This window comes from Oryctolagus cuniculus, chromosome 8 (assembly GCF_051225735.1).
Source record: "Oryctolagus cuniculus isolate XC-2025 breed Fujian yellow rabbit chromosome 8, ASM5122573v1, whole genome shotgun sequence".
NCBI classification, from domain to species: Eukaryota; Metazoa; Chordata; class Mammalia; order Lagomorpha; family Leporidae; genus Oryctolagus; species Oryctolagus cuniculus.
The window spans coordinates 93,836,739-93,852,139 of record NC_142874.1 but is presented as its reverse complement, the minus strand read 5'-3'; the positions used below and the strand labels follow the sequence as shown (position 1 = coordinate 93,852,139).

At 38.7% G+C, this 15,401-nt stretch overlaps 1 protein-coding gene across 1 annotated transcript in view; it reads right to left on the bottom strand.

The window, feature by feature from the left end:
- The window catches only part of PPP3CA (protein phosphatase 3 catalytic subunit alpha), a gene marked incomplete at its 5' end in the record, with an annotated part of 329,756 nt that overhangs the window by 29,118 nt on the left and 285,237 nt on the right, over positions 1-15,401 (bottom strand). Inside the window, 2 exon segments of the mRNA NM_001082692.1 lie at positions 7,708-7,782; positions 8,542-8,667. Coding sequence (NP_001076161.1) covers positions 7,708-7,782; positions 8,542-8,667 — 201 coding nt within the window.

Genomic DNA, 15,401 nt, shown 5'->3' with positions numbered 1-15,401 from the left:
GGCCATTAGCAGGGAGCTGGATCAAGGTGGAGCAGCTAGGAGTTGAACTGGCAACCATATATGGGATGCCCACGTCACAGGTGGAGGCTTTGCCCGCTACTCCACAATGTCAGCCCCAAGCTTTGTTCATTTTCATCTTTCTGAGCTTGAGAAACATGTCTGCTGCTTCTCAGATCTTGCCTTTGTTTCTCCTCTGCTGACTGACTTCAAGTTTATGCATCAGTGAACAGAGAACAAGAGTTGTAATGCCACTGGTTCTCAGGGCACTCTAGTTCTGCATCTCAATTTTGTACTTTTATATGAAAACAGTATTACTCCCCCTCTCAAAAAAAAAAAAATCCCTGTTAATTATTACAGGGCAGACAGCTTTGCTACTTCAGCTTGGGAAAACCTGAAATACATGAGTTCTCAAAAGTACAATCATGACAGCCACAGAAGAGCTCTAGGCTAAGTTCTTAGTAGACATTTTGCCACAAAACAAAAGGGACGTCCAAGATGGATTTCTTCAGGCTTAATTTACTGACCCCATTTAGATTTTTAATGCACTGATCACATTTAGATGCTATGAATCTTTGCTGAAAATAATTACTTGATTTTGTGTGTAATCCCTTTACCTGTAGGACTCCCAAAGCATTTCTGCAAAGGAGTTGTTTATTAGTATCAAGAGCCTTTTTTTTTTGGAAAGGCAAATAAATATATGTTTTGACAGAAAATAACATAACCAAAGCCTTACAGAGGTGCTTCTCAAGGACCAGTAACATCCATGTTTGTCCTACTAATTTCCAGCTTTGCAATTTAAGAAGTTCCATGTGATTTTTGAAAGCTAGACCAAAAACAAGTAGGGAGACACTCTGGAACCTGTGATATTAGATATAAAGGATTATCTAATAATTCAAAGCAGACCATGGGAGATAATTTTCTTGTAACAATTTAGATGTTTTGTAGAGGCATGTAAAAATCTGCTCTGATCTCATATTCAGTGACTTGCTTGTGGTTAACATTGGGATAAGGCAAAAATTTGAGTAAAGGATAAGAGTTCTACCATGTGGTTTGCTCTTTAGTTGAAAGCAGAGACATAAATTCTAATTCAATATTAAGTCTTTCCAGTGTAGCTTGAAACTATATTTGGCTTGAAATGTTTTAGTTTTACTATTTTTTTCTTGTCTTTCTTATTTTATAGGATTTTGGTTTCCCATTCTCAACTCTTTCTTGTTAGCAAGATTTTTCACATATCATATTCTCGAACATAATTTATATATATATAAGTGATCTCATAGTCTCTTTTAGTGCTTAAAAGAAATCTCAAATTAAAAAATAAATCTTAACTCATGAAACTGCCATTAGGTTTCTAATGTTTAGTATTACCCCTGTCTTCCTTATTAAAGCAATGAACAAGAAAGAGAGCTTTGTGATGGGACGGCTTGATTATTGTCAGCTTTCCCCGTCTTGCACCCCCTCACTTTGGGATCACTTACTAATCCCTGGTCTGAAATGAGTCTTCTTCATTAATGTGGATTAACTAGCAAATGAGATTCATATTACTTGGATTTCTTTCTTCTCTAAAATGCTTGGGTGAATAACATTCAATTGAAAACAGATTCTCTACCATCCAAAGTCATAACTGGAAACAGGGAATAAAGATCCCAGTACATATAAAGTAGATCAGCAAAACACATTCTTTGGCATTTAACTGCCTTTGTAGTTTACAAATTAACAGAAGTTTCACAATTGTGTTTTCAATACACACACACACACACACATATATATAAATAGACAGGCAGAGTTAGACAGTGAGAGAGAGAGACAGAAAGAAAGGTCTTCCTTCCGTTGGTTCACCCCCCAAATGGCCGCTATGGCCGGCGTGCTGCGCCGATCCGAAGCCAGGAGCCAGGTGCTTCCTCCTGGTCTCCCATGCAGGTGCAGCGCCCAAGCACTTGGGCCATCCTCCACTGCCTTTCCAGGCCACAGCAGAGAGCTGGACTGAAGAGGAGCAACCGGGACAGAACCGGCGCCCCAACTGGGACTAGAACCCGGGTGCCAGCACCACAGGTGGAGGATTAGCCTAGTGAGCCGCGGCGCCGGCCAAAAATATATTTTTAAAAGGCCAATTTAGGCAGGCGCCGCGGCTCACTAGGCTAATCCTCCGCCTTGCTGCGCCAGCACACCCGGTTCTAGTCCCGGTTGGGGCGCCGGATTCTGTCCCGGTTGCCCATCTTCCAGGCTAGCTCTCTGCTGTGGCCAGGGAGTGCAGTGGAGGATGGCCCAAGTCTTTGGGCCCTGCACCCCATGGGAGACCACGATAAGTACCTGGCTCCTGCCATCGGATCAGCGCGGTGCGCCGGCCAAAGCGTGCTGGCCGCAGTGGCCATTGGAGGGTGAACCAACGGCAAAGGAAGACCTTTCTCTCTGTCTCTCTCTCACTGTCCACTCTGCCTGTCAAAAAAAAAAAAAAAAGGCCAATTTAAAGCAGTAACCTTTTTCTACACAACCTATCAAATTACTTCATTTGTAAGATGGAAGCCAACTAGCAGAGAATCATGATGTAGTTTTCTACTGCAGAAGCCAGTGTGAGTCAGAAATGTTTTATCTGATCAGATACACCTGCATTTTAAATGCGATGAGACATTTACATCACCTTGGAGGAAAATGAGTTTAAACAGAAGTAGAATGAGAGGCCGGTGTTGTGGAGAGTTGAGTGAAACCACCATCTGTGATGCCAACATCCCTTACCGGCACCAGTTTGAGACCTGACTGCTCTGCTTCTGTTGCAGCTCCTTGCCAATGTGCCTGGGAATGCAAAGCAGCGGAAGATGGCCCAGGTCCTGGTCCCCGCACCCAAATGGGAGACCCAGTAGAAGCTCCTGGCCCCTGGCTTCAGCCTGGCCCATCTCTGGCTGTTGCAGTCATTTGACGAGTAAACCAGTAGATGGAAGATCTCTCTCTTTCTCTCTGCACTTCCTCTCTGTAACACTGGCTTTCAAATGAAATAAATAAATCTTAAAAAAAAAAAGAAGGACAAAGCTGTTTCATTTACTTTGACTTTTGAGGAAAAAGAAGAGTACAGAATCTGTATCATTCTATAGCATATTTTGCAGAAAAACTAAAATATGTTGCATGCTTATTAGTGTTGCTTTGTTTAAAACAGGCATCATGCTGCTTCCAAGGGAAAGATATTAAGCATTATAATCTAAGGTAGTGGAAATTTCAAAATATTACAAATCTGGGCATTAAACTTACTGAATTTTGACCACTGCATGTGTAGAACAGGAGTAACAATAATATATAGATCAAAAAAAATTGTTCTGAGGATTAGAGATAATATAAATTGGCCCAGTAAACTGCCCAGCAAATGTAAAATAAATCAGACTTTAAAACTGACAAACTTTGTTGGCCAAAAGGTAGAATCAGCAAATCATACACTGATTTACATAAACCACATACAATGATAACATAAGTGTTGGCTGCTGTCCTTATCATCACCAACACCATCCTAAGATGGGAAAGAGGAGTTGAGGGATCCTGAAGGAAACCAGGAGAACCCCTATTTGCTGCAGGCTGTATCGATACTAAGAAGCCAACCTGGTAAAGTAACAAGAGAGTTATGGATGGCAAAGGCACCACCATACCTCTGACTTTTCAGTTGGATATTAGATCTGAAACAAAATATTGAGTAAGGCTTGGTTTATCATGAGATGGTGGCCCCACTTGGAATAAGCAGCGACTTAAAGAAGACCTTTATTAAATCCTTTTCTATCTGCTGATGCCTGCTTCCTCCCCTGCAGCTGACAAACAAGGCTGACAAGCAGACACACAGAGGCAGACAGGGATGGATGCACCAGCAGGCTGCTTGTAGCACAAGTGTTGGTGTGGTGGCAGTGAGAATTTTTTCCCGCTATTGGAAGTTATGTTACCAAAAAACAAAAACAAACAAAAAACAAAACAAAACAAAAAACAAAGGTAAAAAAGAAATGACAATACATATTATTAATAAATTGCATTCTCAGAGAATCAAAGCATTCTGGGAAGCTTTGCAATTGTTCTTTGAGCACCTCTGAAGAGATCCATAGTTTTTGTGTCATGCTGAAAGAGTGCTAGGGCTCCTTCTGACTGCTTGCTCTGAATTATATAGTATCTTAATATGTGAAAAACACTTTTAAAACTTCCACTTCTTTGCTTTTTTTCTTTAAAGGGAAAATTTATGAGCTCTTAGCTAAAAGATCACATTTAGAAGGCATAGCTACAAAATAAGAGGACTCATTTGATTTGGGTTCTAAAGTCCTTAATATTGAAACCCATCTGCTCCAGCTGGGAGGGGCAAACTAGGTCCTGCTGACCATCTCCTGCCTTGAATTTGGGGAGAGCAAAATTAGAGTTCTCTGCAGGACTGACAGAGTAGTTCAGGGTGGTCGAATAAGATTTCAGGATGCTGTTTTAGGATGAAAGAATCCTTCCAAGGGCCTTGGAAAGAACAAGCACTCCTAAAATTGGAATTAAGGGGCTTAAAAGCAATTGCTAATGAGCACAGCACACTGATTGGAACTATTTATTTTAAAGCAGATAAGTAAAAAAAAAAAAAAAAAGAACATCCTTTTATGTGAGTGATGGAAAGGGTGGGTAAAGAGGCTCACAAAGAAGGGAATTAAGCACCATGTCAGTCTTGGGAATATTTAACTAGTAAGGAATAGCCAGCAGTATTGAAATGTGTCAGCAATTATGACTGCAGCACATGGCACATGATAGGTACTCAAGGTATATCTGTTAAGTGAATGGAATGATACATAAATTGAAAACATATGAAGATCTACATATAGGTGATAGGAACTAGAACTCCTCTCCCCCCAGTACTCTAATAGCTGGCAAAACATTGTCTCCCTTCTCCCTTCACCAGCAAAGAAATTCATCCTACAAGTGTCCTGCCCGTGCTCAGGAGAAAGCCATACTACACAGGGAGGCCAAGAAGAACCGGGACAGACAGGCCTTGCTGGGTTTCACCCATCCCCTTTCGTAACCATTAGAATTATGATGCTTTTCTAACCAATCAGAGCTGTCCATTCTTCATTGAACCTACGCATAAAAACAGACAATTTTCCACAGGTCTTCATTTCTGAAGCCTCTCATAAAATTTGATTAAGTGTGTTATGCTTTGTTACAGGAGTGTCATTTGTGACCCTATGATGGGTGAGGAACAAGGAGTAAGGGAATATAGGCAACTATTGAAAAATGTTTATTGACATCTAGATTCAGATTCAATATGGTTGGTATTCTTCATTTAGGAAAAAAAGTTTCTGTCACCATAGAAATATTATCTTCTAAGTGATAAGAAGGAAAAGTTAACCTGGGCAAGCTATGGCTATGTTAAAGAAAGGGAAGTTCTGGCTACCTCGATTTATTCAGTACACACTGTATATGTGTATTAAAGTACTGCATTATAACCCATAAATATGTACAATGATTGTTACTATAAAATATTTTAAACATGAAGCATCTAGAATCTAAATAAAGCACTAAGTGAACTGTACATTTAAAAAATGTGTCAATGTATTTGCTTAATTAAGTTCTTATGGCTACTCAAGTTAATTTTCACTCAGTTACAATTTTTTTAATCTACATTTTTTCTCTCCTTCCCTCTACTGCACATTTGCATCCTCTGACAAAGTGAAACAACCCAGAAACAGCATACTGAGAAAAGTGATGAAGACAGGTGGAGTCATAACATGGAGCTTAACTGACAAGTTAAGAATAAATTGTGCTCTTTCAATCTTTTTATTATTCTTTGAGTTTCTCTACTTTTTAAAACAATTACTTAAAAGTTTAACTGGCACTTAACACTTACACATATTAATAATCTGATATAAGTATAGAATTACAATAATCAAATCAGGGCAGTGAGCATTTCTGTTTCCTCAAAAACGCTGTTTTCTATCCAGTGGGAGACACTGGACTGGTTTTTCCCAGTTATTTTGTAATATATCATAGACTGAGGTAGACCACAGTTATCTGACTGTGGTACAGAACACAAGCACTAACTCCTCCCATCTAACTGCGTGTTGCTACCCACCTGTAACACATCCCTTCTGACCATACACTTCTTACGTCTCTAGTGACCACTGATGTACTCTCTTCTGGTATGAGATTAACATTTTTGGCATCCACAGATGAATGATAAGAGTATGGCATTTCTGTCTTTGCACACTTTAAATTTATCCAATAATACAGACCCTATGTACATGAGTACATGGATATTTTTCCTTTATTTTGCCTGCAGCATTGGCTATTCTGCATTTATAGTTATGACCTGTACTAAGTCCACAAAAACATTCAATCATGTCATTCAGATATTAACTTTCAGAAAGAGCTGCATTCTCTTTTTGCTTTATCTAAGTGCAGTCATTAACAGCAAAGATGGTAATGTTTACCACAGTACGTAGTTTCCCCTGGCACCTTCACCCTTTATTTTGTAATTTGTCTCATTTTTATTGATATCATCTACTTACCCATCAGTCTCTCTAACAAGACTGCACTTGCTTCATGAAATAGGTCTCTAATTTATCTTGGAATCCTTAGTGTCCTTATTTTGTAAACACTTACTAAATGCTTATGAAATGAAGCTTTCTCTTGTATTTTCCTTCTCCAGTTGTGTTTTCTAATTAGTTTCCATTAATTCTGAGGTGCTTTTGTAAGACTAATTTTCCCTTTCATTTTAACTTCATGGATCTTTGTGTCTGGTAGAAAAAAGTATACTCTTTGAGAGCAACTAAATACCAAATAGTGTCTCAGCACATTAAAAAATCCCCTCCTAGCCTGTTTATTTTTGATTATTATATATATGAAAAAGTACTGTGATTTAAATAAATGCCAATATATCAATATGTATAACATATCAAACAAAATCTAAATAACAGACAGGAACAACTCCACTAAAGAACACTTATAAAAGTTGCCCACTGAACTGCAATAACTGGTGAAAAATAAAGCATTATATTTACATTAAGGGACCAAATAATGTCACTTTGCAATGTGAGGTACTGAAAGATCATTATAAAAATAGTTCACCTCAGGGGGCTTCCATAGCCTTGGCAGCTCATGACAAGAGCCTAGGGTGATTACTGATGCCATAAACAAGAGTGTCAATTTGTTAAGTCAACAACAGGAGTCACTGTGCACTTACTCCTCATGTAGGATCTCTGTCCTTAGTGTGCTGTACATTGTGATTTAATGCTATAACTAGTACTCAAACAGTATTTTTCACTTTATGTTTCTGTGTGGGAGCAAACTGTTGAAATCTTTACTTAATGTATGCTAAACTGATCTTCTGTATATAAAGAGAATCGAAAATGAATCTTGATGTGAATGGAAGGGGAGAGGGAGTGGGAAAGGGGAGGGTTGCGGGTGGGAGGGATGTTATGGGGGGGAAGCCATTGTAATCCATATTCTGTACTTTGGAAATTTATATTCATTAAATAAAAGTTTAAAAAAAAATAGTTCACTACTTCAGCAATGTTTTCAAACTGACGGGAAACTCAGGGCTTACGTTTCTTATACTTTTTTTAAAACATAATCAGAAGGTAAAATTGTATCTTTCATTCTCAATAGTAAGTTGTGATATAAACACAATCAAAATCTTAGCAATTTATTTTCAGGGTTAGCAATGAGATGCCAAGTACTGGCCTGGCAGACAACATTAGAGCAAAGGCTTAAGCCTCTTACCATCAAATCCATCTTCCTCTGACCCTAGTTCATCATCTGAGCAGATGTTGAGGACGTTTACCAGCATCTCAGTGACTAGAGAAAGAAATGGGGAAAAGTCAGACTTTATACTACAACCCGAGTTACCCTGGCACCGTTAATGAACAAGACTAGTGATAATATGTCCAAGTCAGTTAGTATATAGAATAAAAAAGAAAGGAAGGGGCAGTAGAAGGAGAGAAATGAGGAGGAAGGGACAAAAGGCTAATTCTTCTAAATAGAAAGGAGATCAAGTAAATAAAATTTTAAATGTAAATTTTTCTAATTTTATGTATTACACACTAATACCTACTATTTTTAATGAACTCTATTGTTAAATATATTATAGCCTTCAAAATATTATAGCTCTAAGCACTATCATGCAATAATTATTAGTATCAGTTGTGTAAAGAAAGTATGGCTATTCTAACCTTTTAATTTGAAAAGTAATTTGTAAAATAAAATAATACTATGGAAGCACAGTACATGGGGTAAGAAAAAAGGTAGATATTATTGTTCGGAACCAGGGAAAACTCATTTTACTTATTTTCAGAGAACTGGTTCTAAAAGTGTATAATGCCTTCCATCAAATATTACTCATTTCTTTCATTTTCCCTTATGTTTTTTAGTGTATTTGCTAACAGGTAACACAATGGCATACATTCAAATCACTTTTTTCATGGTACGACTTGTGAATTTCACTGGTTAGGCCAAAATGTTTCTCTTTCTGCGTGTTACATGGTAAGAGACACCACGTTTTTCCTTCTTTCCTAGGCCGTCTTAAAATAAAGAACATTTCAGGATTACACAGCATACCTTTTTCTCCAACAAATGGCAGGGACCAAGTGAAAACATCCATGAAATTTGGAAGCCAGTATGGATGTGGCGAACAGTTGAATTGCCTGATATTCATAACATTGTTCTCATACTTCAATACTGCAGCTGAAAACACAAACAGAACTATGTCAGACTCACAGAGCACATTTCTGCTTCTACACCTAACTTTAGCTGATCAAGAAAATACAACCAGTTTACTTAAGTTCCAAAATACCAAGGCAGACAGCTTACTTATCTCTAAATGCTTACTCCACTTTGAGACTTAAAGCTCACTCAGTGTTAATATGTGATTTCATAATATGTGAAACTGAACACAAGATGATATACAATTTGGCAAATATTCCTATAAAATAGTTAATCAAATGTCTGTCATGAATTGGTCCAAGCGCTTGGTGCAGCCAAGAACATTCTAGTTTTATTTATTCAATTCCACTAATAAAAATGGCATAGCTAAGTGAGTTTGATGTAATTTAATAATCTCCCAAACATCTGAATTTTGTTTTTTTAAAAAAGCATACCTCTTCTTCCAGTACAACTCACAAAAACAGTTGTAAAAGTAGTTGAAATTAGACTGCTTTCTTGACTTACTAAGGTGAAATGTTGAAATTGAATTTCACATAAAATGAATCTGCATTCTGATTCTGATGTCTAGAAATATGCACAGTCCATGACCTAGAAAAATGAACCTGCATTTCACTCTGCTTTGTATGGTGTCTGGAAGGGAGACAGACTCTAATACAGAATGCTTCATTTGGGGGAGATCCTGAGAGCACAGCTAGTTCTACTTCTGCCTGGATTCAGAAATTCATTTGATGGTAATCATGATTGACACAGGGTTAGCAGGTCTCTGTGAGCCTTTTCAATAAAGGAAAAGCTGCCTGTTTTAATGGGCTGATGTGTTGTCTGTGGTTGGACAATTTTAAGTTGTGGTGAATTCTCAGGTTGAGATCAAATCCGCTTTTACCATTCACTGATTCTAGTTCTGCTTTCCGGAAAAATATGAAACAAGTATGTTTTGCTTCTAAATGAAAGCCTATTAAATATTAAAAATGATACTTTCATTTCATACCTTTCTGAGCTCTGGCAAGATTTCACTTTTATTATTCTATCACAGTATGATTGGCATTACATTAGTGAGAGTAATGATCAGACCCTACAAGATGTCAAATGAGCTATACTTTAGTGGTTGAAAAGAAAGAAAATTAATCATTTCATCACTTTACTTTTTTAGGATGACTTACATGAAATACGTTGTAGCATATGGTTATACATAACACAACAAAATTAGCTCTTAAAAAAATCCATGTATTGGGGGCCAGTGTTGTGGCATAGCAGGTAAAGCACCCACATGTGATACCAGCATTCTATATGGACACAGGTTTGAGTCCAAGCTGCTCCACTTACAATCCAGCTCCCTGCTGATGTAGCTGGGAAAGCAGCGGAGGATGGTTCAAGTGTTGGGCACCTGCACCTATGTGGGAGGCCCATGTGGGGCTCCTGGCTTCAGCCTGGTCCAACCCTGGCTATTGCAACCATCTGGAGAGTGAATCAGCAAATGGACGATTCTCTCTCTGTCTCTCCCTCTCTCTCTCTCTCTCTCTCTGTGGCTCTGCCTTTCAAATAAATAAAATAAATATTTTTTTAAAAAAAACTATATATTGGAAAGTTACTGAATGTTTATCAGGCTTTAACAGAGAAATGTTTCCAAACTCTGCATTTGCTCTTCTACCTGGAATATCTGCCCAGAAACCTCTGCATATCCCAATCCTTCTCATGGTTTGGAATTCAGCATAGCTACTATACCTCCTCTGAAAGCTTTTTTGATAACTTTGGATGCAATCCCTCCTTCCTCTAAATTCCACAGTGCATTTTTTTTCAATTTTGACTCCAGCTATTCTTTGTATTTATGTATATGCTAACTCCATCTTTAAGGCTTTAAATTTCTTTGTGTCTCATGTGGCTCCTTACTCAGTCCAGATGCTCAGAAGCAGGCGACACACATCCCCTAGATTCTTTTTTTTTTTTTTTTTTTTTACAGGCAGAGTGGACAGAGAGACAGAGAGAAAGGTCTTCCTTTGCTGTTGGTTCACCCTCCAATGCCCGCTGTGGCCTGCGCGCTGCGGCCAGCGCACCACGCTGATCCAAAGGCAGGAGCCAGGTGCTTATCCTGGTCTCCCATGGGGTGCAGGGCCCAAGGACCTGGGCCATCCTCCACTGCACTCCCTGGCCACAGCAGAGAGCTGGCCTGGAAGAGGGGCAACCGGGACAGAATCCGGCGCCCTGACTGGGACTAGAACCCAGTGTGCTGGCGCCACTAGGCAGAGGATTACCTTATTGAGCTGCGGCGTCGGCGCCTATATTCTTTTTCAAGCAAATTTTTTGCTAAGCCTTCAATCCTCTTTCATGTAACATGGCTTCCTGACTCCTTTTTCACACTGCTCACCCCTCATACGGATGCATGCCAGATGGGCAGTGTCTCTACTGAACAGTGCTGGAACTAATGTAATCTTTTAACTGGGTTTGATCAGTACAGACAAGTGTGGGGATAGACAGTTTTCTGTAGTTTGGCCATTATACATGCTACATAGCAGCGTAACATTGTGTGGCTGTTTTCAACAGATTACACGTAGCTAAATGCATGCTTGTAAAGAGTAAAGTCTGCTTTGATTCATTTCTGGGTAATCAACACGGTTCCAGGGAACACAGAGTCATAGACACTTGGGGGAATCAACATTGATATGAAGGAAGTCATTTTCTTCTTCCACTCGATAACGAACTCATCGTATGTTTCTGGAAATCCATTCTCCTCTACATTATACTATCATTTATGCCATCTGTCACTTGATCTAAGAATACATTTACATGGTACTAAAACATGCAAAATGAAAAAATAAACATGGCAAATTACCGCACACCACTACCTCTGATCTTCAGCACAGGGAATGGCAAGGTATTTCCCATCTTGACTAGTGCTACATAAGCACTGGCTCCATGGAAAAGATTTTTACTAACTTTGAGTAAAACACATTTATAGTAGAAATGTATCCTCATATCCTCAAAAGAATCTTTCAAGACTCTAAATTGTCTTTTCAAAGAGCAATTTTTTCTGTAAGAATCCCCAACTTTTTATTAACATTAGTGTGGTGATATAGCAGAAAGACAGAAAATAACTATAATTTATCCTCACTATTCACTGAGTCAACCAATCTTGGATTTCAAATATTTGAAAAAAATTATGTTTGTACTGAACATGTACAGACTTTTCCCTTTGTCATTATCCCTTAAACAGTACCACGCAATAACAATTTCCATTGTGTTAGGCATTATAAATAATCTGGAGGTGATGTGATGTATATGGAAAGATGCGCACAGGTCACAAGCAAATACTGAGCCATTTTACGGAAGGAACTTGAGCATCCACAGATTTTGTGTTCAGAGCCAATCCCCCACAGGTAAGGAGGGATGAATGTATTATAAATACAGTGCCCTGGAGGAAAGGGAACACCTTCACTTAATCTTCATGCAAATCTAAAAAGCAGGTGTGACTTCCCTTACATTACAAAGAAATCACAGTTGAGAAATAAGAAACTTGTTCAAGATCATGAAACCACAAACTGGCAGAAGTCACCCACACTGAAACATGGCTTTTCTCCTGACATCAAGTTCCACCACTCCCTGCTGTCTTTCCTAAAATTGCAAAGGTGTGAATCCTAGTCCTGAATGTTATATTAATTTGACTTGGAATATGACATTTATAATTAAAGAGGTTTCAGCTCTTTCTAAGTGTTAAGTTAGGTCTGTCCAGCAGATAAAACAGAGTTCTGTTCTGTAGGTGATGAGATAAAAGCATTCATTCATTCAACTTTTGCTCAACACAATTTATTTAAGAGCCTACTGATAAGGTGAAATAGTTTTCAGATTTTATTTTGGGTTACTAAAAATAGAAGTCATATATTTTAACAGTAGCCATGTTTGCTATATGCCTAGAACTATGTTCAGTCCTCAAATCTTCACAACCTTCCTCAAAAGTGGTTCTTATCATTTGCCTTTTGAAAACAAGCAGAGAGGCTCTGTTTTTTGCCCACAGTCACACTCAGGAAGGTTTAGAAAGTTCTGTCCAGAATCTCAAGTTCCTGATTCTTCATGTATACTATAAACACTCACCCTAACAACATAAACCATTCAATGTTTACGAAATGTTAGACACAAATTCTGTGTCCTCTTATGTTTAGTCTCAGAAAAGCACTGAAGGCCAGGAAGCCAGAATGCTGGATGGATTCCTGTCACTCATGGGACCCAATGCCACGAACTTAGGTTTCAGTTACCTCTTCTAACTGCATGGGTTTACTCAGAGAATTTATGAGATCTCTTCCCCACCTGAAGGATGTTAATGAATTATCAGTAATTCTATAGGCTATTAATCAGACTTTTTCTTCTTTTTCCCTGGATTAAAACAAAAAACAATTTAAAAACAAAATTATAAAAATGTATATTTTTGTTCAGTAATATGTTTATGCAAAAATACCTTCTGAATAGCCTTACACTGATAAATTACTCATGCATGTGGAAATTTTGTATAATAACTATATATCACAAAAACACAGGAAAAAATAAAACATTCTCAAATATCTGCAGTCACGAAATTCACAGTTAATGTTTCATCTTCCACCTCCCACATCCTCCTCCCCTGCCACCTGCCTCCAACTGGTATTGGGATTACAAAACCCAACTGGAGCACTAACAGTGTACTCTTCTCTGAAGTACTGAAACGATGTTTATGTCCAGTGTAATATAAATAATACAAACAGCTGTAAGGCAGGAGTCACTCAAGACCACCCCAGGACAACTTGTCTTAGAAATACGGAGAGAGAAAAATAAAAGTGTATCATCAAGGAGCTGCTCTACTGTGCTGGCAATTTCACAGGACCTTGTTGCTTAACACTTGCATTGGAAGTCTGGGACACACTGTGACATGAAAATAGGCCTTAGGCTATTGACTGCAATTTAGGGCAGACCAGACAGCACGGAAAGAAAGGTTTTCCTGCTGCACCAGCAGGGGTGAAGAACAGTCAGAAGAAAGCTTGGCATACAGGGAAATACTAATCCCATGGATCTTGGGGCCTGACTGCTAGATCTTAACCTGACATCAGTATTACAGTCTTAAAATTAGGCAATGATTTGGTCCAATCATTTTTATTGTACCTGTAGAACCCTGTCTTTAAAGTTATGCTACAGGAGAGTATACAAAATCAATAAGGAAGGGCCGACTCCTACTCCATGCAGGTAGAAAGGACATGGGACTCTACTATTTTTAATAGCACGATGGGCTCTCCTTTACGTAAGTGAAGCTCATGGAATAGAATCTATGTCTCAATCCACTGTTCTACCTGCTCATGCCCTAAGGTGCTGAACCATATCCAAATTATAAATTTGAAAATTTGTATGAGACGCATCTAATATTTCATCAGAGCTTGACAATGTTTCTCAACAAATTCTCTACAGTTGTTATTACCCTGGGAAGCTGGTGACAAATAGATGAATACTAAACAAAAACAAACAAAGAAAAAAAATAAAAACAAAGTCCCTATAAGAAGCTTATAGATTAAGGGGCATTATCAAAGTATTATCACAAAGCCATGGACCCAAGAATATTCCAGGTGGATTTCAAAAGGAATACAAAGAAAGTTCTTCTGAATTCTTCTTCTTTATATTAGTAACTAAAACTACCAACATATCTCAGGCATTCCAAACAGTTATGTCATTAGAGTAAAATCAGTATTACTCCTTTTCTTATCCTCTACTTAGACTTGCAGTTCCTTATCTGTAACTGACCATTCACTTCTATTTTCAAAACATGGGAAAGAGGGAAACAAAAGAGATGAAGAAGACAGGAAGCCAAATGAGGGCATTCTAGAATTGTTATAACAATAAAATTTGCATGAATAGACCTGGAATGTTGTTCCCTCCAGTTCTTCCACCAGAAGATGCAACAGGAGAAAAACTAGCACCATGGTGTTCTTTTGGCAAAGCCCTACCATCACAGAGAGAGACATAATGGCTTAACGGATAAAATTCTTCATGTATGACCCATGCGCTCACAATGGTCTACAGCAATATTCTGAGAATGGTAAGTAGCATGAAAGTGTTTTTTGATTCCAGGAGAGATATTATGCTTTAAAAAAAATCTGTACTTTCTGATAAAGATTATTTTGGGGGAATACAATTTTCACTTGTGATTATGTAAAGGTATATATGCATACTCACCCACATGCATATTTTTCTGTGGTATATTAGCATATATGACCACAGTCTCTAGTAATTCCTTCCATTCCCAGATCTTTTTTTTGTTTTGTTTTGTTTTGACAGGCAGAGTTAGACAGTGAGAGAGAGAGAGAGAGAGAAAGAGAAAAAGGTTTTCCTTCCATTGGTTCACCCCCACCCCCAAATGGCTGCTATGGCCGGCACACTGCACTGATCTGAAGCCAGAAGCCAGGTGCTTCCTCCTTGTCTCCCATGTGGGTGCAGGGCCCAAGCATTTGGGCAATCCTCCACTGCCTTCCTGGGCCACAGAAGAGGAGCAACTGGGACAGGACCAGCACCCCAACCGGGACTAGAACCCGGAGTGCCGGTGCTGTAGGCGGAGGATTAGCCTAGTGAGCCACAGCGCTGGCCAGATCTGACTTTTAATGCCTGTCTCCCTCTCCCCTCCACAAATGTCATATTCTTGCCTGATGGGTTCAGTTTTAAAAGGAATCCTTTGTTATCACTATCATTATCATGACTTAGTTAAGGGGGAATTCACTAACTCATGATGGTTACCACACTGGGTAAGCAAGGAC